The 25,685-nt window shown below is 40.9% G+C and overlaps 2 protein-coding genes across 4 annotated transcripts in view; one reads left to right on the forward strand and one right to left on the reverse strand.

The window, feature by feature from the left end:
• The window catches only part of ELP2 (elongator acetyltransferase complex subunit 2), a 43,641-nt gene extending 40,485 nt beyond the window's left edge, over positions 1 to 3,156 (reverse strand). For both annotated transcript variants that reach the window (XM_047697421.1, XM_047697420.1), the window contains exons 1-2: positions 2,871 to 3,156; positions 655 to 733 (exon numbers count right to left, since the gene is read on the reverse strand). In XM_047697421.1, coding sequence (XP_047553377.1) covers positions 655 to 733; positions 2,871 to 3,008 — 217 coding nt within the window. In that variant the 5' untranslated portion in view covers positions 3,009 to 3,156. The remainder of the gene's footprint in view (positions 1 to 654; positions 734 to 2,870) is intronic.
• Positions 3,157 to 3,567: 411 nt separating this feature from the next.
• On the forward strand, positions 3,568 to 23,943 carry SLC39A6 (solute carrier family 39 member 6). Of its 2 annotated transcripts, none has more exons than XM_047697422.1 (10): positions 3,568 to 3,893; positions 5,878 to 6,615; positions 8,307 to 8,490; positions 9,489 to 9,658; positions 10,870 to 11,088; positions 15,710 to 15,815; positions 18,350 to 18,727; positions 19,954 to 20,034; positions 21,138 to 21,328; positions 22,699 to 23,943. In XM_047697422.1, the coding sequence occupies exons 2-10, from the start codon at positions 5,887 to 5,889 to the stop codon at positions 22,849 to 22,851; spliced, it is 2,211 nt and encodes a 736-aa protein (XP_047553378.1). In that variant the 5' UTR covers positions 3,568 to 3,893; positions 5,878 to 5,886; the 3' UTR covers positions 22,852 to 23,943. The 2 variants fall into 2 exon arrangements, with proteins under 2 accessions (XP_047553378.1, XP_047553379.1); XM_047697423.1 differs by having other exon boundaries at positions 5,878 to 6,519.
• Positions 23,944 to 25,685: the final 1,742 nt, after the last annotated feature.

The following is a 25,685-nucleotide window of genomic DNA, read 5'->3' on the forward strand; positions in this document are numbered from 1 at the left end:
GTTCAAGCATTTATTTTTCAGGTATTACTAAGGTGTAAACTGGGGTGAACACAGAGACGCTATGTCCTGCCTAAAAAAGCAAAGCTTGTCTGTAGAAGAAATAGATCTCAAGCCAAATCCTCTGAATCCCAGCCTGAACCCCAGAACAGGCCCTGCTTACAGGCTTTCAGGCCCTGCTTACAGGCTTTCAGTCAAAAACTGTGGGCAATGGAGAGCGTCTAGCCACAGTCAGGGGCTGCATCTACTCTTACTCTAGGAACCGCTGTGTTATCCACAGTTTAGTTCTATAAAGTACAAGTCAGATATTTCACTGGGCATACCATTTTTGTTCTGCTTTCTGACTGCGTAGTATCAGATAAACTAATGTTAAATTAAGACAAGTGATAAAAGAAAAATGACTACTTATACTTTATCAGAAAACAATTGAGGGGGCGCCTGGGTGGCTCAGTGGGTTAAAGCCTCTGCTCAGGTCATGTTCCCAGGGTCCTGGGATCGAACCCCAAGTCAGGCTCTCTGCTTGGCGGGGCGCCTGCTTCCTCTTCCCTCTCTCTCTGCCTGCCTCTCTGCCTACTTGTGATCTCTGTCTGTCAAATAAATAATAAAATCTTAAAAAAGAAAACAATTGTGATCAGCTTTAACCAGATTAATACTTACAACCATCTTGTTTACAAATCCACTGTACGCAATTGACTCGAGCAGTGTGGCCATTCAGGTTGGTAATAACAACTCTTTTCTTTACGGAAGAAAACATTAGTTAGTAAATTATAATTTATCCTACAAAAGAATTAATAAAAGTGAGATATCAGTGGTTTTGAGGCTAATAAAAAGTTCAGGATTACTTCAAACTGAGTCACCTCTCTTTATTCATAAACTTTAAACCATAGCTTCAACCATCCATTCACCCTAATGTGTGCATGCCTTTTCCACCACTCCACGTTTCTTATGTCCTGTGCTCTCAGTACACTGAGCTCTCTGGTCTTCATGTGCTAGCTCCTACTAACTGTCCCCATCCTTCTCTACAGGAGAGCTTGTCTTGACATCCCCAGGCTAGACAAGGTAACTCTTCCTTGTCTGCCCACAGTTTTCAAGGCCTACTTCTACCATGCTTAAACCGATCTCAGGTATTACTGAGGAAAAAAAAAAAAAGAAAAGAAAAGATAGAAAACCCTCAATAGAGGAATTCATGATTACTGGATTCAAATTCATAACTCAACTTTGCATACCATGGTTGATCAGGTGTTGGGTCCTTCACTAGTGATACAAAGTTACCAAGCCACAACTACTTCCTCAGAGAGCAGATCCCTTCAAGGCCTATAGCCAAGTTCCCAGCAGCCTCTTGAATGCTTTCAGCAAAATCCCTCCACACTTAGGCTTTCTTTACTTCCCACACTGCTCATGATATTTACTCTGTGATTACAGTGCCTTCCTCTTTAGATCCCCTTTCTCTATAGCCAATAGCACTAACTTCCTATTTGCTTACCTGCCAACTGAAATTCTCATGACAAGAAAAAGGTATGCAAAGTAAATGTGCAAAAACTAGTATATCTGACACATAAGTTATTTGAAGTTGTGAAGCAATTTACAGTACTTCCCTCTCTCACTAGATTAAGAACTCCTTGATGGTCAAGAATTATCACCCATTACCTTTGTGTCATCACCACCCCATCCAGGCTTAGCCCACAGAGGGTCCTCAAATATTTGCTGAATGAATACTACTCCAAAACTTTATTTTAGCATCTGACATGCTCTTATTCCTATATTTAATTAAGTGCCCAAACGGCAAATATTTAACAAAACAAAGTACTTTTTAGGCTCAATATACTTTCTTGGTAAGTTAAAATCCCCTAACATGACCACCAAGTTATTAAAAGTAAAAATGTAATGGAAGACACAGGCACAAATACATTAAATGGCTGTAGAAAGATGGGCTTCTACAGTTGAGTCAGCCCATGGCTAACCAACATGGTAAAATTTACCATTGGTTTTCCTGCTTTCTGTTGCCAGTTAAGAATGCTTGGTAGTAACTAGAAACAGAGGTGGCAAACAAGCTCAAGACAAGAAAAAGGAGTACAATTATTTCATACATATTTCATACATAAATTTGAATGTGAAAAGATTATGAAAATTGGATTTTTACTCAAACTAATAAAGTAGTACAAGAAATATAGACAGCTATTCCCTGCACTGCACTTTCATTTCTAGCACTTTATTTTTTTTATTCCGAGACTCTTTTTGAAAAGCAACACTAATTGTACTAGACAATGAGAATGGAGTCCTAACAACTCTGGGAAGAATGCAAAAACTAGGCACTTGAAAAGTGAGGTAACGCACAAGCGAATAATCAACTGACTGGGTGAACTTCAGGGAATGTGTAAGTCCTGCCTTATAACTACTACTTAGGATCCCTAACCCCTTTGCCCTTTACCCCAACAGCGCCTTCCTGAAAATGCCTATTCCCGAAGCCAAAATAAAAGTGATATTTCTTTGAAACTCAATACAAGCTTATTAAATAAATCTGAAGGAAAATACAGAAACGAGCACCTATGATCATGGCTTTCATCCATACCTCAACTGCAAATCCTTTAAAACCCAAACTGGTTAGCAGTATGACAGTTCCCTCGGAAGACTTCAAAAAAGGTGGTCTTTCAGGTGGGCTTATGTGGGACTAACAGGCCACTGGCAGGACCTGATGACCCCAGGCTGTGGCGGAGCGCGAGAAGACGAGGAGTCCCGCGCGCCCAAGGGAGACTCCTCACCCACCCACCTTCCCCGCCGCTCCTGCGTCTACAGTCCGCCCGACGGGGCGCACGCAGAGGATTCGGCCCCCGCCCCCAAGAACATGGAAACGGGCGTCCGGCCACTTCTCTTACCCGAGGGTCATACAGCACCACGGAGCAGGACGTGCCGAAAGCCAAAAGTCCTCCGGACCCGGAGCTCCAGCTCAGGGCTCCCCGCACCCGGTTTGGGCAGCAAAACACGTGAGTTATTTCCAGCAGCGGCGATACCATGTTGCTGGCTGAGCCACGGGAGAGACCTAGGCGCGCACTTCCGCCCTCGGAGCGGAACTACTCCCGCGCTCGCCTCTCCAGCTGGCGTTATCCGCACCGCGTTTCGGAGGCGGCCGAGGGCGGGGCGGAGGCGGCTACGCCCCCGCCCCGCCGGGCCCGCCCCCTCTCCTGGCGCGAGTGGTCCCCGGGTGCTGGAGTGCAGCTATCAGCTCTCTTTTGGATCGTGGCCCAGCGCAGAAGCACAGCCTCCGTCCCAGGAACGAAGGCCCCACTGGAGTGGCTCAGGACCTTCCACAAAGACCCGAGGCTCGTGTGCTTGTCAGGAAACGTCCCGCTGCCTCTCACGGCCAGGGCCCCAGCTAGCGGATGGGGCTGGCCGCGGGGCCTAGAGAGCGCGTCTCGGGCCTCAGACAGGCGCAGGGCTGCGGAAGGGCTCGAGGAAAGGGTTTCCAGCTCGCTGGTGTCGGGGCTCACAGCCCACTCTGACCGCGCCTTTGCCCCTCCCGCTCCAGCGAGCCCCGTGGCGCCGGCGAACAGGCGGACACGCGGATCCGCTTGACCGGGACGGGGTTCCGGGTCGCACTGCGCATGCCCTGAAATCATGGCCGGCGGAGGCGGTGGTTCGCGGCGGCGCGCTGCGCGCGGCGGTAATTAGTAATTGTCCTCCTGCTCCCGGGAGGCGAGGCGCGTGGGGCGCGGCTTCCCGGTGGCTGCGCGGCGGTATCCCGGCCCGAGGGGCAGCCGGGCAAATGAGACCGCCGCTTCTCCGTGTCCTGTAGAGGTTTCTCAGAGAGAAGCACGGACCGGTTCCGAACCCTCCGGACCGCCCGCGGGAACTGAAGCGGCGCGAGGGGCCGGGCAGCGGGACGGCGAGGCCACGGAGAGGTGAGTCCCGCAGGTCCGGGAGGGGACAGCGGAGAGGGGAGCCTCGCGGGCCGTGGAGGCCGGACTTTCCCAGTTTCGGGTGCATAGTTGGGCTTTAGGGTGCAGCGAAGGACTTTAGGAGGAAACAGTCCTTCCTGTTCATATCATATTCGAAGAAGGTACTGTCGTGTTTAAAAATAAAAAGCCTTTGGAAGCAGTTTTGTGTCCTCTTTCCCATTTTCTCCACTCGCCCCTTTTTCCAGACCCTTGTCCTTCGGCTTTCTTTTTTCTTCCACACGCGTTGATTTGCAGGGAAGATTGACCGGCTGGTCCGCGACCGCCCTAAGCATCCTCCCTGGAGAAAGGCATGCAGCTGCCCACTGAGCCATCCGTCTGTGCGTGTCCCCACCCACCCCGCTCCTCATCCTGCGAATGATTTCTTTATCTTTCACTTTTGTATATTAACTGAATTTCCAAAACTTCAGGCTCTGAAGATTCTTCTTTTAGGAGTCTAGCCCTATGGTAGTTACTTCCATTTTCCACTGCTCCCAGTAGGATAAGCGTCAGTGTGCAACAAACAAATGGCAGTTATGGGGCACCCGCGCAGACATTCGTTCATGTGGTTTCTTCAGTCATCCGTCAAATATGTATCTCACCAGCTTTTCCTGGTGCAGGAAACAGCTGAAGGTGGTAGAGCTAGGTTGCCCCGTCCTCGGTCTCTATCTCCAGAACCCAGCCCTAGCCTCTTTGGCTGAAGGCAGATAAATTTGGTCACAATCACCATCCATCACTGATGATGGACGTCTGCTGGGTCCTGAGATATCAGTCCATCTGCTTCTCCGGACTGTACCTTCCCTTGTTTAGCTGAGTTCTGCTTTTCAAGGCACAACTTGACTTATTTATATATATATATATAGATAGATATATATATATCTATCTATATATATATATATAATGGGCTATTTATTTATTTATTTATTTTACATTTTTCAGATTTTATTTCACAGTAATCTCTACAGCCAGCATGGGGCTCAAACCTACAACCCCAAGTTCAAGAGCCATAAGCTCCACTGACTAAGCCAGCTAGGTGCCCTAAAGCTCAACTTGATTATTCTCTTTGGAGTGTAGGCCTTTGGGTCTAAATACTATTGTGTGGATGAGTGATAATAGTCTGTGATAAAATTTTCACCATTTTATAGCCATATAAGAATGATACCCTTTTTCTGAAGTTTAATTTACTTGAAGAGGTGTTATTTTGCAGTCACTCAAGAGAATGAGATCAATCTATATGTACCAACACAGAAAGGTGTCATTTGTTGAGTGGGAAAAAGGATCCTGTTTGTATAAAGGAAAAAAGACACATCTATTTGAGTGTGGATAGAAACCGTCCTAAGGGATAATACAAGAAACTGGCAAACACTAGGTACCTTTGGGGAGTGGGATTGGGGGAAAGAAGCTTTAAATTGATTTGTATGTATTTAAGAAAAAGTTTTAAATGTGAATTATTTTGAGATTGTCATTTCTACTTTTTTTTAATGTTAAAATATTCTGTGAAATAATGATGATAGTGGGGATAATGGGGTATTGTTTCGAATCATTGTTCTTACCGGGCTCTCCCTTTTGAGGGTCCACAGAAGCAGTAATAAGAAGTTGCCAGCTATGGCTGTGACCACATGAGTCTCCAATTTCTGAGTTCCTATTGCTTTTGCAGTGCTAATTATGGTCTCAGCACTCAGTTGTTCTCCAGTTCTTTCAAGTGTTTTAGCAATTCAAGGGTAGAGCCTAGGATTCTTCCTATTTCCTTTATATATATATATATATATATATATATATATATATATATGTAGTTCTTTTATGTTTTCACAGTAGGTAGCAGTACACCAGTCAGTCACACTAAATGGTGTTCTATAAACCTTGATTACTTGATACCAATTTTCAGCATGAGATTTCTTAATTCAAATTGTTTTAAAAGCGAAGGCAAGAATTTTTTTTTTCTCTTCTCTAGGAAGGTGCAATGGCGAGGAATTTATCTGTAATCTTGATTCTGACCTTCACTCTGTCAGTCACAAATCCCCTTCATGAACTAGAACCAGCAACTGCTTTCCCTCAGACCACTGAGAAAATTATTACAAATTGGGAATCTGGCATTAACGTTGACTTGGCAGTTACCACACGGCGACATCATCTACAGCAGCTTTTCCATCGCTATGGAGAAAATAATTCCTTGTCAGTTGAAGGGTTCAGAAAATTGCTTCAGAATATAGGCATAGATAAGGTTAAAAAAATCCATATACACCATGACCACGACCATCACTCTGACCATGATCACCACTCTCACCGTAATCATGCTGCCTCCAGTAAAAACAATCGGAAAGGTCTTTGCCCAGACCATGAGCCTGATAGTTTGGGTAAAGATCCCAGAAACAGCCAGGGGAAAGGATCTCACCGATCCGAACATACCAATGGTAAAAGGACTGTTTTAATCAAGGATGGTGTTACTGCTAGTGAAGTGACCTCAACTATGTATAATGCTGTCTCTGAAGTCGGAACTCACACTCTAGAGACAATAGACACTCCAAAACCTGGAAGACTTTTCCCCAAAGATGTGAGCAGTTCCACTCCACCCAGTATCACAGAAAAAAACCAGGTGAGCCGGCTGGCCAGTAGGAAAACAAATGAATCTGTGAGCGAGCCCAGAAAAGGCTTTATGTATTCCAGAAACACAAATGAACATACTCAGGAGGTAAGATGAATGCTTTTCATTATGCCAGCTTGTTTGTCCTGTCATTGCCATTCTATCTCTACTTGCAAGGAGTCTAAAGTAAAAATAAAATGATGAGGTTATTGGAGAGGGAATTTCTACTTTCTCCTCCAGGCATCCATCAAAACCCAAAGGCCTTTGTCCCTACTGTGTCGGAAACATTACTGATTGAAAACTTGGAGGGTAATTTTTTTTTTAAAGGTTTTATTTATTTATTTGACAGAGAGAGAGATCACAAGTAGGCAGAGGCAGGCAGAGAGAGAAGGGGAAGCAGGCTTCCCGCTGAGCAGAGAGCCGGATGTGGGGCTGGATCCCAGGACCCTGAGATCATGACCTGAGCTGAAGGCAAAGGCTTAACCCACTGAGCCACCCAGGCGCCCCTGGAGGGTAATTTTTTTATAAAATGGTGCTGGCAGCTACAACTGTTTTCTAATATGGAATTTAAAATGAGTATGAAAAGCAGTAATCAAGGTTATTTTTGGATAAAGTCTTTAAAAGGTGAATATTGTTAATGAAAAGTAGAGAATTAAGGTGGAAAAAGCAGGCGTTAGAATCCATGTTTTAGGGAAAGGTGGTTGAAGGCACAATAGAAGGCAAGAAGAGCAATAGTGTTACCTTCTTGGAAGAGGGATCTCAATGACTTGTGGAGTGCTGAAACTGGAGCCACTCCCAAGAACCATGTGCTGGACAATAGAAAAGTCTGGGAACTGAGGTTCTAAAGTCATGTGTTTTTCCTAAACTTGACTTCCAGACTGTACAGTTTTCCTTGGCTGAGAAATGTCCAGGGCAAGGAATTAGTTGGTATGCATTAATATGCAAACCTTAGAGTACTTCATTCAAGTCATCCTATGACTGTACCAATTCCAGAATAATCCTAATGGGTCATTCCCATAGTGACACCAGTCCTAAAGTTTGTCCTGAATAGTATTGGCCAAGAACTATGGGAATTTAAAGTAACTTTACAGAAGATGAGAAACAGGTGCTACTGCCAATTTTTTTGTGTGAGAAGGGGAGCTTAGATTACCTAGAGGGGATTCTCTTCAAACTAAGCTTGTCATCTAATTAAGTTGTTGAAACAGCTGCCTGCTGGTACAAGTTTGTTTTATTAACCAGCCTTGCCCTCTGCAAGAGTAATTTACATAATTTAATATTCTCTCGTTGTAGAGCTTTTGCCAGGTGAATAGACAGAACTGAGCTAAGTTTTGCAAGTACAGTCATTGCTGGAAGAGTGACGTGTCTTGGGCTTGTTAAGGCCATGTAGGGTAGCATTACTACTAAAGCACCATATTTCTCAATCTCTAATGAACTCCATCTCAAAATTAAAGCTCATTTCCTTAATAGGTTTATACAATGAGTTAACAGGCTTGTGAATGTTCATTTATCCTCAAGGTTGTTCCGCTGAGGGCTTTCTTTCTGGATTACTAGTGATTGAGCTGCTTCTCCCGAGAAAAAAATAGGCAGAAGAGGTAGGATATCCCCATTGTGGCATAGCATCTCCAGGGAGCTTGAGGCAAGTTCCAAAGTACTCAAGACAAAAGTTGGTTTTAATGCATTAACTTGAAAAAATAAAGAAGTAGCTTCAGTAGGGAAAGGGTGTTGTATCATCAGAAAACTTTTTTGGATTGTGTAATGAGAATGCTTTTGGGTGATTTTCACTGCTTTGTTTCCTTCAGTGTTTCAATGCATCAAAGTTGCTTATATCTCATGGCATGGGCATCCAGGTTCTGCTGAATGCAACGGAGTTCAACTATCTCTGCCCCGCCATCATCAATCAAATTGATGCTAGATCATGTCTGATTCATACAACGAGTGAAAAGAAAGCTGAAATCCCTCCAAAGACCTATTCTTTACAAATAGGTAGAGTCAACTTTTTTATGCAAAAATAATTTCAAGTAGATACATTTATGTTATACTTTTTCTTACATTTATATCAACCTGTTCATTTTCCAGCATAATCCCAAGTACCTTAATTGTTTGTTCTCTGCCTTGAAAGTGAAGAAAGCAAGCTGGTTAGCCTTGCCTTAAGGAAAAAAAAATAATAAAAAAATAAAACAGATATGTAGCTGAGGTCATCCTACAGGAAATCAGGGGCATCTGAAATTTGGGCTTTTTATGTTGTCACACTGTTTCAGAAGGTCAGTTAATATTTGCTGTTTAAGAGCCTAACTCTGGTTATTATTAATAAATGAAACCAGGATCAGTTCTGCTGTAGTGTAGACCTGCGTTGCTCAAAAACTATGGTAGATAAATAGTTCCCTTGTTTACTGAAGAAATCATTGAATTCCTGGATTCTTTCCTTTTATATTTCTTTCTTCTTTTTTTTTTTTTAAGATTTTATTTATTTGACAGAGATCACAAGTAGGCAGAAATGCAGGCAGAGAGAGAAAGGGAAGCAGGCTCCCTGCTGAGCAGAGAGCCCCATGCGGGGCTCAATCCCAGGACCCTGGGATCATGACCTGAGCTGAAGGCAGAGGCTTAACGCACTGAGCCACCCAGGCGCCCCTCTTCTTTTTTTTTTTTAAACTCCTCTCTTTCATAATTTCGCTGTGTATGGGAGTCCAAAAGCTCAGCTCCAAGTGATCTAGAATTCATCATTGGTAACCATTTTCTCCCTTTGACCCCCATCTGAAGAACTTCCCACCAGGCTTCTGCTCTTTCCCAGGACGGTTCAGTCAGATTGTCATTTGCACCAGAAAGAGATTTCTCAGTTATTATTCTGTTACCACAGCCCTCTTCCACTGAGTTTGTATTTCTTTAGCTTAAGAAATGCAACTTGCTTTCACAAGTTGCTTTATGCTACTCTGTTAAAGTTCATCAATTGTATAATTTTTCCTTTGCTGTGTTTTATTTGACAGCCTGGGTTGGTGGCTTTATAGCTATTTCCATCATCAGTTTTCTGTCTTTGCTCGGCGTTATCTTAGTGCCTCTCATGAATCGGGTGTTCTTCAAATTTCTCCTAAGTTTCCTTGTGGCACTGGCCGTTGGGACATTAAGTGGTGATGCTTTTTTACACCTCCTTCCACATGTAAGTATAGGCATTTGTCCTATCAGTGTATTTTATTATTCAACAGTGAAAAGATTAATATATTTTTGGTTTGTACTAGAATTCTTTGATATATTTAAGAGGTTAGAAATTTGGTTTAGAGGAGTTGATTCTAAAATATATTAGGTGACTGAAATTTGCATTTACATACTAGATCTTAGTATATGTTCGTGGTTTGTTTTTTGCTTTTCTCTTTAATGAAATTTACTAAATACAGACTAATTTAACTTTTTGGACCCAGTTAATAAAAGGAGATAGATTCTGCCCAGATATTATTACTGTGACAGATACATTAGTGTAATTGCTACAGAAATAAAAACTGATTCTGTATGTACTCAAGAAACAAGTTTTCCTTTGGATTTGAATTTATGTATATAATTAGAGATGCACACTCATTGACACAAGTAAATTCTTAAGTAAGTTGAATAGAGTTTACTTAATAGCGCCATTAAAAAGTTAAGTATTTGGATCTCATCTTTTAAGCTTCCCTTAAAGGTTTACAGGTCAGTAGGGAAAAAATCCTTCTGAGAGCTCTCTACATAGCCCATCATGTTCCATACTGTAGTGAAAAACTGTTTTTGCTGTGCTGAGCTCCCTGTCCCCAGATGGCAGATGTTCACCACGCAGCCTGTGTGTAGGGTGTACCCTGTGACCACCCCCAACTCCCCTCTGTTGATGTGCTGCACACTCGGTTCCCTACCATGCGTGAGGGCCAAAGCCTGCTGCAGACTGCTGGGGCATAGCATCTGATCTCGGATACCTGCCAGGGCCCATGACACACACTAGGCTTCTTGTAAGCACAGCAAAGGGACTGGCATGGGCTTTTTCAGTGTGGAGTACAAATAGAAAACCCTGTATGCCTCTTGAGTCTGGGAGTTCCCTGTCATTTGTGGCCATGGTAACTTGTTCAACATTGAAAATACCTGCTACCTATATGAGAGTCAGGGAATGCATCTGTCATCTCGCTAAACCAGTGCACACCATTAAGTGCCTTAGCACATTATACATTAAGCTCTAGATCACTAGCAGCCTGTGGGTCATTTTGATGTATTAAACTTCCCCCTCAGCTCTGACATAGCCCATTAATTGCCTAATTCTGAATGGTTTCCATATTTGGCCTTACTGTCTTAGCCAAGTTTTCTGACATGTATGAAACTAATGAATTCATAAAATACATACTGTTTTTCCTGTAGTCTCATGCAAGTCACCACCATAGTCACAGCCATGAAGAATCTGCAATGGAAATGAAGAGAGGGCCACTTTTCAGTCATCTGTCTTCCCAAAACATAGAAGAAAGTACCTATTTTGATTCCACATGGAAGGGTCTGACAGCCCTGGGGGGCTTGTATTTCATGTTTCTTGTTGAACATGTACTCACATTGATCAAGCAATTTAAAGATAAGAAGAAAAAGGTAAGGAAAAGTACTGTTTACTTACTAGACACTTTTGAGTAGGATTCTAACTAGACTGTTAGCTGAGCTTTTGCAGCAGGTATGATCTTCATTCAAGAGAGTTTCACTACCCTGAAATACTTTTTCTTTCCAGAGGCATAACCCTGGAGTTCTCTGTTTTCAGTATTCCCTTCAGACTCCTGAGAGGGTAAAAATGGCAGAGGTTCAACCTTTGTGTAAAACCAAACAAGGCACAAGCAGAGCCTTGAAGATCTGAAGCATCATGATTACAGCATTAATGGTGGCAACGGTTTCTTGGGTATATACACCCAAATTCATTGATGTGTGTTTGTTAAATATGGACGCCTTCCTCATTGTCAGTCATACCTCAGTAAAGTGTTGTGTTTGTTGGTTTGTGTGGGTTTTTTGTTGGTTTTTTTGTTTCTTCTTAAATGGGCTCCATGCTGAGATCAAGACCTGAGCTGAGATTGAGAGTCAGACATTTAGCCAACAGAGCCATCCAGACATCACTACATGTTTTGTTTTTTAAAGAAGCATTATGGTCACACTGTCGGTATTTTTTGGTAGTTACGATTAACTGTTCTCATCAACTTTAATTTTTCACCCTGTAGCTGAATATTCTCCGTGTTTCAGAGGGTTTGTGACTTTCACAGTCTTGTCCTTTACAAATTGCCACCAGAAAATAGTATGAAGCCAAACCATAGGCTCTTTATTTCTGGTTAAAAAAAAAAAAAAAGGCCACCTATGGTTATCTGTCACCTCTTAAACTGATGTGACCAGGCAAGTCAGTCAAAGGACTGTCCTAATGGAAACTCTTAAAAAGGACATATACACATCTTAGACATTTTAATTTAATTTAAACTGCCTGTACATTCATATTCTGGTCATTTGTTGTTGACCAAGGTTTTCTTTGAGTCAGAAGTTTGATAATTTTTTCTGTAGCCATGCTCCTTCACCTACAGTCTCCAATTTTGGTTTCTCTCAAGTGAAGAAGAGGTTACACACTTGGAAAGCTATACGAGAGTAGAATCTAGGCTTTGTAAATTTTATGCAGTGGTTGCTTTACATAACTTGGTAGTCTTTTTTTTTTTAACAACTTGCTTTTGAATCTTATAAAAGCATTCAGCTTAAGTTTTCATAGAAGTAACTATTCTCACCATCATTTCACAGTTTGAGTTATGTGTCATTAAATTGTGCAATTACTATAACAAGCCTAACTGGCATGAAGAGGTTTGAAAACAAACGCAGTTGTTTCTTGCTGAGTGCAGAGCTCACTGTGGGAAGCAAGTGCGTGTGTGAACAAGAAAGTTGCCTCCTTCTCCTTCCTGTGAACATTTGCCCTTAGAGATTTGTCCTTCACTAAGACCTCAAGTTACAAATTGTGAACCTTCTCTTTACTGGACCTAAAGTTAGAAGAAACAAGTGAAATGAGAATAGCTTATTCACTCCTCATCCAGGAGTCCTCTTCCATGTTCCCATTGTCCCAGGTGCTTCACTTGGACTGATTGGAGGATATATCCTACTTGATGACATTCCCTGGAATTCTTTCCCTAAAAAAACAAATGATCTTGCATTAGTTTCAGGGGGAGGTTTGGAGGTTTGTTTGTTTTACTATGTCTCCAGTTCACATGCCATCATTTCTAACATTCTAATTTCAATTTATTTTTTAAATTTTACCTATAGATAGCTTTTCTTTAATCTGGTACTCTTTAACATGGGACTGTTAAGAAGTAGGCTCCCTGTGATTTAACAAAGAACAATTTTTAACTCAGTTGTGAAATCAATCTTGTGTCATGACCAATGTTTTTAAAGGTGGCAGTAATACACAGTGTATGACATGTTTTACTATGGCTTATAGTCAAAGAAGTTTAATGATCTCATTTCTAAAATAGTTTCTACTGGAATAAAAGCTCTGAAGAGCTAGGACCTTTGCTACATCTCCAATGCCTAGAATAGCATCTGTCATGATAGATAGTTAACAAACATTTGTTGAACGTATAAGAAACATTAAATGGCAAGCAAGCATAATTTCTACACAGACTTCCCACAGGAGTTTTGCAAATGTTACTTGTTCTCTTCCCTTTCAGAATATATTGAGTTTATCTTTTGTTAAAGATGTCCAGATCTTGGAGTTACTCATTTAACAGTTTTAAATTACATTTGTTCTCTCAAAACAAAACAAAACAGGGGCACCTGGGTGGCTCAGTGGATTAAACCTCTGCCTTCAGCTCAGGCCATGATCTCAAGGTCCTGGGATTGAGCCCTGCATTGGGCTCTCTGCTCAACGGGGAGTCTGCTTCCTGCTCTCTCTCTGCCTGGTGCTCTGCCCACTGCTCTGCCCACTTGTGATCTCTCTCTCTGTCAAATAAATAAATAAAATCTTAAAAAAAAAAAAAAAGCTCTTCCGTATACAGTGAGTGTTTAGAACTTTTTCAGCCTTATAACAGGACCTAGGATTTTCCTGAAGATATCCATTCTGCATCCTTAGGAGATTGCATATATCATATGATATCTGTCAATTTGAAATCAATATTCAAATTAGGGTTATATCTCATACTTGATTATGTATAGTTGGACCTTTATAATAAGTTCAACCTCAAAAGCTTTTTTCTACCAGTGAAGGCTATTTCTACCAGTGAAGGTCACGTTGAGGACCTGCAGGTCATCTATGACATCTCCCTTATCATCGTATCTATGCTAGTTTTAGTGAATACATCCGGAACTTTTCCATTTCTCTCCCTCTTCCTTGCTATCATTCTAGTCTAAGCCATGCTTTTCTCCCACCTGGGTGACAGCATCCACTTTAACTGGCCTGTCTACAGTATTTTATTGTTTCCTTCTCCCAGTCCAGAGCAAAACAAAGTGATTTGTTTCAATGGAAATCTGATGAAGTTGTACACCACCATTTATAATCCTTCCTTCAGTGACTTCTCTATATTTGTAGGACATAGTCCACACTTTTAACTTGGTTTGCATTGTCTGGGTCTCCTTCTGCCACCCAGCCTTTAGCCCCCTATCCCTGACCACCTTGCACTGCTTTCATTTCTGGGATGGGATTGGCCTCTTTCTGTTTTAGGACCCTCCCACATGCTGTTCTCCCTACGTGGAATCCACCTCTATTCCCAGCCTATGGTTCCCGCACAAACTTCTGCTTATCTTAGGTCTTGGTGTAAGAATCACCTTCTCAAGGAAACCTGCCCTGGGACTTAGTTAGGGCTTATTATACACTCTCATAGCATTATGTGTTTTCCCTTTATAAAACATGAAAAATTGCATTCAAAGAATTGTTTAATCATTATATCTGTAAAGCCTTGCTCCCTATGGAGGCTAAGCTCCGTGAAAACAGAGACCATGTGTATCTTGCTTTATGTTGTATTGCCAGCATACAGCATAGGGAACATTATAGGTCCCTGATACTTATAGAATGAAAGAACTGGTTAATCTGTAAGTTCTCTGGAGAGTCATTGCCCAGCAGGAAAGAAAGCATTAACTGAACTGATACAAAATATCCTGAATTCATTTATTGTCACAAACATTGAAGTACTTTCTCTGTTAAAGGTACTAAGCTGGGGGTCGGTATAAAGATGGGTTTGTGTGCTTGCCTTTAAAAACTCTATAGTCTAAGAATGTACGGATGGTTTACATGTTATCAGAGCTAGAATGAAATCTTGGGCCCAGTGGTGATTGTTTAAGTCATACTCAAAAGCACTGCAGATAAGAAATCTATTATTTGTGGGACCATTTTTAGTCATTTTGAGTATTCTCTTCTACATAGGAAACGTATATAAGTAAAGTATTACTTCTACACAAGTAAGCAAAGTAAAGTAATGAATGATTGACGTAAGTAAATCACACACTGCACCATTGTTCAAATGGTGACCTTTATGCTTGGGCTCAAAGATAAGGATGATAGCTCAAGCATGGTATTGAGGTGGTTAAAAACCTAGTGATAAATTCGAGGCTAACTAATAGAGATTTGTTTTTTAAAAAAGGAAGCTTGTTAATGCTGTTTTATTATAGGAAAAGTGTTTTAGTTCTAATAGCAAACACCTAATCAGTGTCACAGTATAGTTTTAGGTTATAAAAAGTATGGGAAGTATGGGGTTTCGGTGTCCAAAAGAGGGCTGGAGGGAACCAAGCAGTTGGTTAGCAGATCACTAACTGCTGGAAAAAGTCTCCAGTTGGTTCTAAAATTGATAACCTGAGGCATAGTTCAATTTTAATATGTGTATGAATCATTCAGGCCTCTGGTTAAAATCCCTGTGCTGATTCATTAGGTCTGGGTGTGGCCCAAGATTGTTCATTTCTAACAGGCTCCCCAGAGCACACTTAAAGTAGATGACCTAGGGGACATTGAGAAAGATGGATATGTGATTTTGCAACATTTCATATTACTGAAGCCTTGATGCTTCACCATCCTGAGCAGCTGTTATGCCTAAAACACATGGCTAGGTGCTGTGTAAGTTAACTACAGGTCCTGCCGGCCCTTGGAGGACTTTTATCCCAATAAATGTCCTTTACTCTGTTGTCTTCTCTGGGTCTTCCGCTTAATTGTTTGTTTATAATTGTACACAGAAGCACTTCAATGGTTTTAAAGTGCTGCTTTCTCTTACCATTTTAGAATCAGAAAAAACCTGAAACTGATGATGATGTAGAGATTAAGAAGCAGCTGTCCAAGTATGAATCTCAACTTTCAACAAATGAGGAGAAAGTAGACGCAGATGATCGTAAGTCTTAACAAATCTGAGGTCTGGAGGGAGTTTACTGCACTGTGATTTGCAGGCAGCTTGGACTATCTGGGACATAGGGGACCATGTCCCTTTGTCTATTTTTTTTTTTTTTTTTTACTTTTGAAATACTTAATGCCTTTTCTTTTTAATTGCCAGTGAGTAAGCTGTTTATATTATATTTACATTTTTTCCTCTAATTTTTTTTATTTTGAAGGAATTCAGACATACAGAAAAGTTTCAAGAGTAATGCAAAGAGGGGCGCTTGGGGGGCTCATACAGTTAGGCATCTGCCTTCAGCTCAGGTCATGATCCCAGGGTCCTGGGATCAAGCCCCGCATCAGGCTCCCTGCTCAGTGGGGAGCCTGCTTCTCCCTCTTCCTCCTCCTGCTGCTCCCCCAACTTGTACTCTCTCTCTCTCTCTGTCAAGTAAATAAATAAAATCTTTAAAAAAAAAAAAGTAATACAAAGAATTCCTGTATCTTTCATACAGCCCCCATATTTTACCCACCCTTATCATTCTGTTTCTCTCTGAGTACACATACACACACTGTTTTGCTAAGCCATTTGAAAGTAAATTACAGACAAGATGTCTCTGTATCCCCACATGCTCCCTATATATTTCCTTAGAAAAAGGACATTGTCTTATATAACCATGGTTCAGTTATTAAAATCAGGAAATTAGGGGCGCCTGGGTGGCTCAGTGGGTTAAGCCGCTGCCTTCGGCTCGGGTCATGATCTCAGGGTCCTGGGATCGAGTCCCGCATTGGGCTCTCTGCTCGGCAGGGAGCCTGCTTCCCCCTCTCTCTCTCTCTGCCTGCCTCTCTGTCTACTTGTGATCTCTCTCTGTCAAATAAATAAATAAAATCTTTAAAAAAAAAAAATAAAATAAAATAAAATCAGGAAATTAATGTGATACCACGTCATTACTAGTCTCTAGACCTCGCTTATGTTTTTCCAGTTGTCTTAATGACTCCTTTATATTTTCCCTCCACCAGAAGAAAAAGTTGGTCCAGAGCATAGCCCAGGATCAAATACTGCATCTAGTTGCCCCTCATTTGGGCTGTTTCTAATCTTTTTTAGGACTAGATTGATCACTTGGGGCAGAAGTACCACAATGTGGTATTATATCCTCTCCAGTAATGCAGTGTGCCACCTGCCGTGATGCCCCGCTGTGAAGTTACTGTTTTTCCTGTAACTGGACTGTTAGCTAGGCATTTCTTATTGGATGAAATGAGATAAGATGAAAATTTTAAACCAAACTCCTCGCCATGACCTTCATGGTCCGACCCTGCCCTCCACTCTGTCCCATTGTTTGTTGTGTCCAATCTCACTGCCCTTCTTTTCATTCCATGAGCACACCAAGTTTATCTCCAAGCCTTGCATTCACTATTGTTCCTGCTCCGAAGCCTCCTGTCGGATCTTCACACAAATTCCTGTCCCATCCGTTAGACTCAGAGGCCTTACCTGATCACCCAAAGACAAATGTCTCCAAGTTACTTCCTTCCCATTACCCTTTTCTGGTTTTCTCCATGCTGCCCAGTGCCTCATAGGACCTTATTTACACGTTTTCTTATTAAATGTGGCTGTCGCCCCACAAGAACAGAACGTGCTTGAAGTTAGAGACTTTGTCACGTTCCCATCCGTCCCTCGTGCCCGGCAGGGTACATGGCCAGAGTAAGCGCTCACTAGATGGCTGCCCGCTAACCAGGGAGGAAATCTGCTCAGTTGCTACTGCCTGCCTCTACGGTTTCCTTCCCAACCTTGGTTTTTTTATCCTGGTTTTTTCTCTAAAGAGTAAATAAAACGTTCTTGCTCTTCTTATGTCTATTCCTTCTTCATCACGGAGTCCAGTGCGGTGTATAACAGTGAGAGGGAGTTGTTGCCCTAGAACTGGACCACACTGTTGGGAATGTGCCCAAGAAAAGTGTGATCCGTGCACAGGACAAAGGGAAAAAACAAAACTTGATTGTTGAAATTTACTTTTCTTTGTACAAGTAGATAATAAATAAATTGTCCTTGGTGATCGCTGTATTTCAAATGCTTGTTTTTCCTTGAACTTCACCCTCAAAAAAGAAGTTAGACAACAGGATTATGCATGTTTTTTATTTCCAATTTTCAGTATTTTTCTTAACTGTTTTTCTAAAGTAAGTATATACTGCTTTTTTAACCAGGGAAAAAAGACATCTTTTAAAAATGTAAGGAGGCAGGTATTACCCTATATGTTAATTAAATGGAATTTTATTAATAACTTGAAAAAGAAAAAATGTAAGGCAGAAGAAATCAAGGGAGAATCTTGGGACTAGTTATTGGAGATTAAAGTTGAAAGTCCGTTCTTAATCTGTCAGGCCATTGATTTCTAAAATTCATTAAAACCTGTAGATGTTTTGCATCAGCAGTACTCTGCTTAGTTTTGTATGTGAGAGGCTTGCCACACTCTAAGATCTTTTTTGACTTTGTCGGGGAATGTTTGAAATACGTGCATTAACAAAGCCTTCTGACTTTGACCCGATGTCCCTTATGTTTACACCTAGGACCTGAAGGCTATTTACGAGGGGACTCACAGGAGCCCTCCCACTTTGATTCTCCACAGCCAGCAATCCTGGAAGAAGAAGAGGTCATGATAGCTCATGCCCATCCGCAGGAAGTCTATAACGAATATGTCCCCCGAGGCTGCAAGAATAAATGCCATTCACATTTTCATGATACGCTCGGCCAGTCCGACGATCTCATTCACCACCATCATGATTACCATCATATTCTGCATCACCACCACCACCAAAACCACCACCCCCACAGTCACAGTCAGCGCTACTCTCGGGAGGAGCTGAAGGACGCCGGCATCGCCACGTTGGCCTGGATGGTCATCATGGGCGATGGCCTGCACAATTTCAGCGATGGCCTCGCAATTGGTACGCATCTGCATGTTTGCTCCTTGTTGGCTGACTCTGAAAGTCACATTAAGCCACCAGGCCCCTTTTAATGAAGACTAGGGCCATTTTGATAAAGCTGATAACTTCTAAGATCATCAGAATGTTATTTCTTCTGTAGCTACATTGACAATGAAGTACTAAATAAAAGTTATATAAGATTAAGTGCTACAAACTGCCTGCTCCGTTTACCTAAGTGGTAACTCTCAAAAGTTGTTTTAATTTGTAGAATCTTAAAATCAAGCTTTAACGTGCATGGAGTATATGTTTTTGTGGGGTTTTTTTTGTTTTGTTTTTACATTAGAGTTCCCCCCCCTTATCTGCAGTATAAACAATATTAAGGTACAAGACACTTTTTTCCGTCATCTTTTATACGGAAGGAATCCTGGCATACCTGATAAGTTGAGTTAAAAAAAAAATTTAAGAGATTTTGCTATTGAATTGTTCGTTCTATCACAACCAAGCGATAATAGAATACTTAAAAATTATAGTGACCTGGTGCTGGAAGGAGCAGTGGAAATAATTATAGGTTAGGCAGCTAAGGCCTGGCAGGGTGAACCCCTTGCCCAAGGAGGCAGTGCTGTTTTGTAACCAGGCAGAGAGGAGCTCAGTTGGCTCCCTGGAAGCCTGGTGTGCTTCCTCCTCTGGGTACTTTGCACAGCAGAAGCAACAAAGGAGGAGATGCACATGCTCAGTCACACTTTATAAGCAATCAGTTGTATACAGTGCTAGTTTTTAAAATGGGGGGAGCTATTTGTCTTAGACTTTTCTTATTAGCCAGTGGAAGAATGAATGTGAACAAATCTATTTACCGAGTGGATTCTTCTGAGGCCAGTGAAATGTATTTGTACTCTTGACTGCTGCATTTTCTTCCAAACCTTTTAAATCAGTTCACTTTTTACATAAATGTTTTCTGTGCTAACGATTACGTCTCAGGTCTGTGATAAGATCCTCTAATCACTCTGAAGCACAGTGGAACTTACCCTTCTCAATTGTACCCGCTTATGCTCCACTGGGAAATTTAAGCCTAATTGCATGTAACCTAACGTTACTTGTAAAGAATATGCAGAGTGCAGCTGGAAAGTTCTGTTAATTCATGATCAGAATCTCGTTTACTTCTTTCACCTCATGCTGTATGCTGGTAAGATTTTAAAAAAACCACCCATGGAACAATGTAGCCAAACTTTCTCTGATTGATTTTTACCCAGGGGCTGCTTTTACTGAAGGTTTGTCGAGTGGTTTAAGTACTTCTGTTGCCGTGTTTTGTCACGAGTTGCCTCATGAATTAGGTAAGCGAACCATATAAACAGTATTTTCCAGGGGGATGAAGAATCCTAGTGTCACTGGCATTTGCTATTGAGAGTTCCAGCAAGCTTCCTCATAACTTCTCTGCCTTCTACTAGCCTAGCCAGGTTTCTTTTCTCACTGAGTATAAGTTTGTTTCCTGCCAGTACTCTGACCCTATGAGTATGATTACACAATTGCCTCTATGGCGTTGCCAGAAAGATTTGTGGGCCTCCTCTCTCATCCTCTGACCCTACCACATGCCTTCCTGGACCAGCATACTGGTGACATCAGTGATCATTATCTTCATACCTGCAATATGAATAAGACCACAGGATTCAAAGAAGTCAGCCTCCATTAACAGAGAGAAATTGGCAAAGAGATTCTCTTTGGAGCTAAAGAAAAGGGAAGTTGATGAATTGTGTTTTGAATATTTTTCTCCTCTGTCACCAGGATTTAAAACCTTCCCAGAGTTGTTCTGGATCCCAGTTCATGTCCTTGTTTTTCTTCTTGTAGATACATATTTGCACACACCTGTGCTACCATTTTCAGTTTTGTTTCTTGGCATGTTTTCTTCCATTCAGAAGGCCTCCCATCTGCCTGCCGGATGCTTATAATCCTGCACATCTGGCTTATGTTCCACATTCTAGGTCCTTCATATTCCCTGAAGCCTCTATTAGCTATTCCCATCTTCATTGCTCTTTTTATCCTTTTATAACTAGAACGTTAGACTCTTAAGCTCTTAATTATAGATTGCCTTTATCATTTGCTGAGCATTTTGTGTGTGAAATGATCAGTGAAATCCTCTTCTTTGTGCCCAATTATAAGCTTGTTGAAGACCGTGCAAGAGCGCAAATTTAAATTCATGGTATTTTTCATTCATTGACAGAGTGAAAGCCTTAAGAAAAACTTTGGATTAAAAAATACCTTAATTTATAGAGGTGTTAGGGTGATTTACACTAATTCTTGTTACCCCTGGTAATCCTTAGCTGCTTTCTTTTTTCTTCAAAAATTTTAGAGAAGTTCTTAAATTAAAAAGTTTCTTGGGTATGTGTTTGAATAGTGATTTCTTTCCTTTCTTTGTTCCCTTTTTTATTTTCTGTTAAAGGTGATTTTGCTGTTTTACTAAAGGCTGGCATGACTGTTAAGCAAGCTGTTCTTTATAATGCTTTGTCAGCCATGCTGGCATATCTTGGAATGGCAACAGGAATCTTTATTGGTCATTATGCTGAAAATGTTTCTATGTGGATATTTGCACTTACCGCTGGCTTATTCATGTATGTTGCTCTGGTTGATATGGTAAGTTTTTAAGAAGTCTAATTACAGTGTTGACTAACAATAAAATAGAGAAAATGTTCAGTGAAACCTCTTTAAAAAAAATAGTAAGATGAGGGGCGCCTGGGTGGCTCAGTGGGTTAAGCCGCTGCCTTCGGCTCAGGTCATGATCTCGGAGTCCTGGGATCGAGTCCCGCATCGGGCTCTCTGCTCAGCGGGGAGCCTGCTTCTCCTGTCTCTCTGCCTGCCTCTCTGCCTGCTTGTGATCTCTCTCTGTCAAATAAATAAATAAAATCTTTAAAAAAAAAAAAATAGTAAGATGATTGACTGATTGATTGATTTGAGAGAAAGAATCCCAGGGTTGGGGGAGGAGCAGAAGGAGAGAGAATCTCAAGCACACTCCACACTTGAGTGCTGAGCCAATCCAGGCTCATTCCCAGGACCCTGAGATTACAACCTTAGCCAAACCCAAGAGTCAGATGCTTAACCAACTTAACCAGGCACCCCATGAAACCTCATTTTTAAAAAGGCTTTAGTTTAGGAGGTGCCTGACTGGCTCAGTCAGTAGAGCGTGCAACTCTTGATCTCAGGGTTGTGAGTTCTAGCCCCACTGTGGGCATAGAGCTTACTTTTTTAATTAATTAATTAGTTAATTAATTAATTAATTTAAAAGGCTTTAGAATAAGTAGAGTAATAAGTGAGTCTGTATTTTATAAGGTAGCATAGAAAATACAGGTTCTTTAGGGTGTATCTTTTTGGATTACTGATCGCAAGCACACCTTATCCTGCCTAATGTGTGTCAGGATACACAGAAATATCCACCCCTTTCTAATGTGTCTTTTTGAGAGTAGAATCTCAGTAATCAGGCATTCAAGTCTGTATAGATTTGTCAGAAACCCAGCACAAGCCACATGTTGTGAATGCTCATAATTTCTTCAGAATGCTCATAATTTCCTTATTAATGGACAAAGGAGTTACTTTGTTTTGTCAGCAAAGTCCACATAACAATCCCAACCAGTCTGATTGCTAAAATTTTATTTTCTATATAAAGTCTCCATATCTCTAAACTTAGGTAAGCCATATGTTATGTTTGGTTCAGCTACCGGCAGTAACGAAAGGAGAATAATCAGTATAGTTCTTTGTTTCATAGTAGAGTGAACTGGACCAATATAAACTTTGACTTGTTGAGCATACTGTGAATAATCATTATGAATTAAGCTGCTGGGAAATGCTGTATACATTAGCTAGAGTCAGTATGTATATGGTCCCATTTTAAGGAGTTGGCTCAGTATATGCAGCGACGTATAAAGCTAGTATTACTGCCCTGTAAATTCTTCTAAAAACTAATCCGTGGTTCTGAAAACTTAAATGTTGCTCTTGTTTTTTTCTTTAAGGTACCTGAAATGCTGCACAATGATGCTAGTGACCATGGATGTAGCCGCTGGGGATATTTCTTTTTACAGAATGCTGGGATACTTTTGGGTTTTGGAATTATGTTGCTTATTTCCATATTTGAACATAAAATTGTGTTTCGTATAAATTTCTAATTAGGGTGTAAATGCTAGAGTAGCTTGAAAAAATATTGCTGTCTGTAGTTTGAATAGGTCATAGGGAGATGAGAGTTCGTAAGCTGTGATACGCAGCCTTTGCGGTTAGTGGATTTTATGATTTTTTTTTTTTTTTTAGTATTTCCATTTGTTATGCTTATAAGGTCAGTTATGGTGGTAACACAAAGGTACGTTTTAATATTTAAGTTATTCTATTTTGGGAATATGAGCTATATGTGCAATTTACCAATTTTACCAGTTTATTGTATAAACAAGAGATTTGGCATGACGTATTCTGTATATTTCAGGAAAAATGTCTTTAATGCTTTTTCTAGAACCTAATTTAACACAGTAAGCCCCGTGCTGGATGTCAGGCCTCTGAAGAACTGCTGGCATTTAGGGGTAAGGATACACACAAAGCCTGAGATACCAACAATGCTTGTACTGAATTTTAGCTAAGAAATAAAGAGAAAAAAAGAATCTGTAAGAATTAAGAAGGCACAGATTACTTTCCAAAAAAAAGTCACAAAACTCATTACAAAATAGAAGAGAAAATTTAAGTTAAAATGGCAATGCTAGTGTAGAGTACCTTCATAACATATTTGTCATAGTAAAATAAACCACATAACATATTTGTCAGTAAAATAAACCATATTGAGCACTTTTTACTAATTTAGTTGTACATTTAACTTTGTATAATAGAGAAGTCTAAGTATATTTAATGAATTCAAGCAATATATACCTTACCCAAGAAATTGGAATGTTCAAATATTTGTGTGGAGTTATACCAGATGAATATGAGTAAGTCTATGTAAGGCCAGAAACTTGGGCATTGAATGTTCTGGTTATCTGGTTTACCAAATGTCAGCATAGTAGAGCTTTGAGATAGGCAAGGACATTAAAACCACACTGAGTGTAATTTGACTCCTTGGATTCAGAAAGTACTTTGGTATCTTTCAGTGCTTCAGTGTTGTCATTAGGAGCAATTATCATTTTTATATGTAGTACTTTAGACATACTAGGGCTGTCTGTGGCATTCTCTAGATGTTGCTTTTCTACAAAATAAATTCCCCATGTCAGCTTGATATCAGATATCCGACTTTCTTTTTTTTTTTTTTAACACCATAGTAACTACTTAAGCATACAGCTCATTAGTTTTAAGTATATTCACACTGTTGTGCAATGGATCTCCAGAGCTTTTTCATCTTGCAGAACTGGATCTCTATACGCATTAAACCACAGCTCACTTCTTTCTCCCATAGCCCCTATAACCACCATTCTACTTTCTGTCTCTGAATTTGAGATGTCTGATTTTCTTAAGTACTATCCAGACTATAGTATACTTACCAAATCACTTATATTATTGATCAGTTACATCAATTACTCAGTTTTAAATTCTTTATCACAAAGACAGTTTAAGAAATATTGACCCACGGTTTGTTCCAAGCTGCCCCTAATTATCTTTTATAACAATCAGAGCCTTAAGCTTGAGAAAAAGCACTGATGCCCTACATTCTAAAGAAATTAAAAAAATAATAATAATAAAATAGACAAGACCCTAGACCCCACTTAGGGCCTATTGAGAGTCAACTGGACCATCATCTCTATTCCCCAAGCCAAGTAAAAGGGATGGATATGGGTAACAAGAGAATGACTAGGGTTGAGGGTGCCTCAGAGGATGACATGAAGCATCTCCTCCAGCAAATGATTACTCTGCTTCAGAATTCTGCCCACAGACCTTCCTTACTGCTGCTAGAGCAGGGCAAGATGAGGAAGCTCTGGAAGAGCTGGAAATGTTCCTTGAGATTGGGGAACACAGCCTTGACTTTTCACAGATTCTGAAGGTGGAAGATGTGCTGGACCTAACCACAAAACAGAGTGAACTGGAAAGATAGTTCCCACTCAAGGTCGAACTCCGTAGTGGACACATGGAAGGTTTAAGGAGTTAGTTTCCATGGCTTCATATGGGGGAGAATGGAGATTAAAAGAACATGCAGGAGCTGTAGAATGTGAACCAAAACCTGATCTCTAGGGGGAAAGAAAACTTAAAAGACTGATAAAAAAAAAATGCACAAGTAATAACTTGAATGAAAAAGACAGAGATAGATGAGTAGGTGGCTCAGCTGGTTAGGCATCTGCTTTGGGCTCAGGTCATGATCCCAGGGTCCTGGGATGGAGTCAGGTCATGCTCCCTGCTCGGCAGGGAATCTGCTTCTCCCTCTCCCTCTGCCCTGCCCTCTTCCCCTGCTCGTGCTCTCTCTCAAATAAATAAAATCTTTAGAAGACCTAAAAATAGAGTAGATCATGAATACTTGAGAACTTTCTGAAAAAGAGATATATTTACTAGGAAAAAGTAGAAAGCCAACTACTGTTGGGGGCACCTGGGTGGCTCAGTCATTAAGTGTCTGCCTTTGTCTTGGGTCATGGGTCCTGAGTTCGAGCCCCACACGGGGCTCCCTGCTCAGTGGGAAGCCTGCTTCTCCCTCTCCCACTCCCTCCGCTTGTGTTCTTGCTCTTGCTGTCTCTTTCTCTGTCAAATGAATGAATAGAATCTTTAAAAAAAAAAAAAAAAAGCCAATTACTGTTAAAATAATCACATCAAAATTATTCCCTTTCTCTTCCCAAACCAAGCATTGTTTGCTGTGTTTTACCAAAACTTCAAGCAGCACATAAATATCTAGCTTATTTCAATAGTTTCTGGGATTAGAAAAAAAAATGTTCATCATGTTAATTGAGGGTAGTGTAATCTTGAAATAAGACCATGCTGGGAAAGGCATCTTACCTCAGACCCTAAGACTTCCTCTACATTCTTGCTAGCTATTTCAACAATGGAG

Source organism: Lutra lutra, chromosome 12 (genome assembly GCF_902655055.1).
Source record: "Lutra lutra chromosome 12, mLutLut1.2, whole genome shotgun sequence".
NCBI lineage: Eukaryota > Metazoa > Chordata > Mammalia > Carnivora > Mustelidae > Lutra > Lutra lutra.

Coding starts and splice junctions, on each gene's coding strand:
- SLC39A6 (XM_047697422.1), top strand. CDS start 5,887: ATGGCGAGGAATTTATCTGTAATCTTGATTCTGACCTTCACTCTGTCA. Junction 8,491..9,488: donor GACCTATTCTTTACAAATAG/GTAGAGTCAACT, acceptor TTTATTTGACAG/CCTGGGTTGGTGGCTTTATA. Junction 20,035..21,137: donor CGAGTTGCCTCATGAATTAG/GTAAGCGAACCA, acceptor TTTCTGTTAAAG/GTGATTTTGCTGTTTTACTA.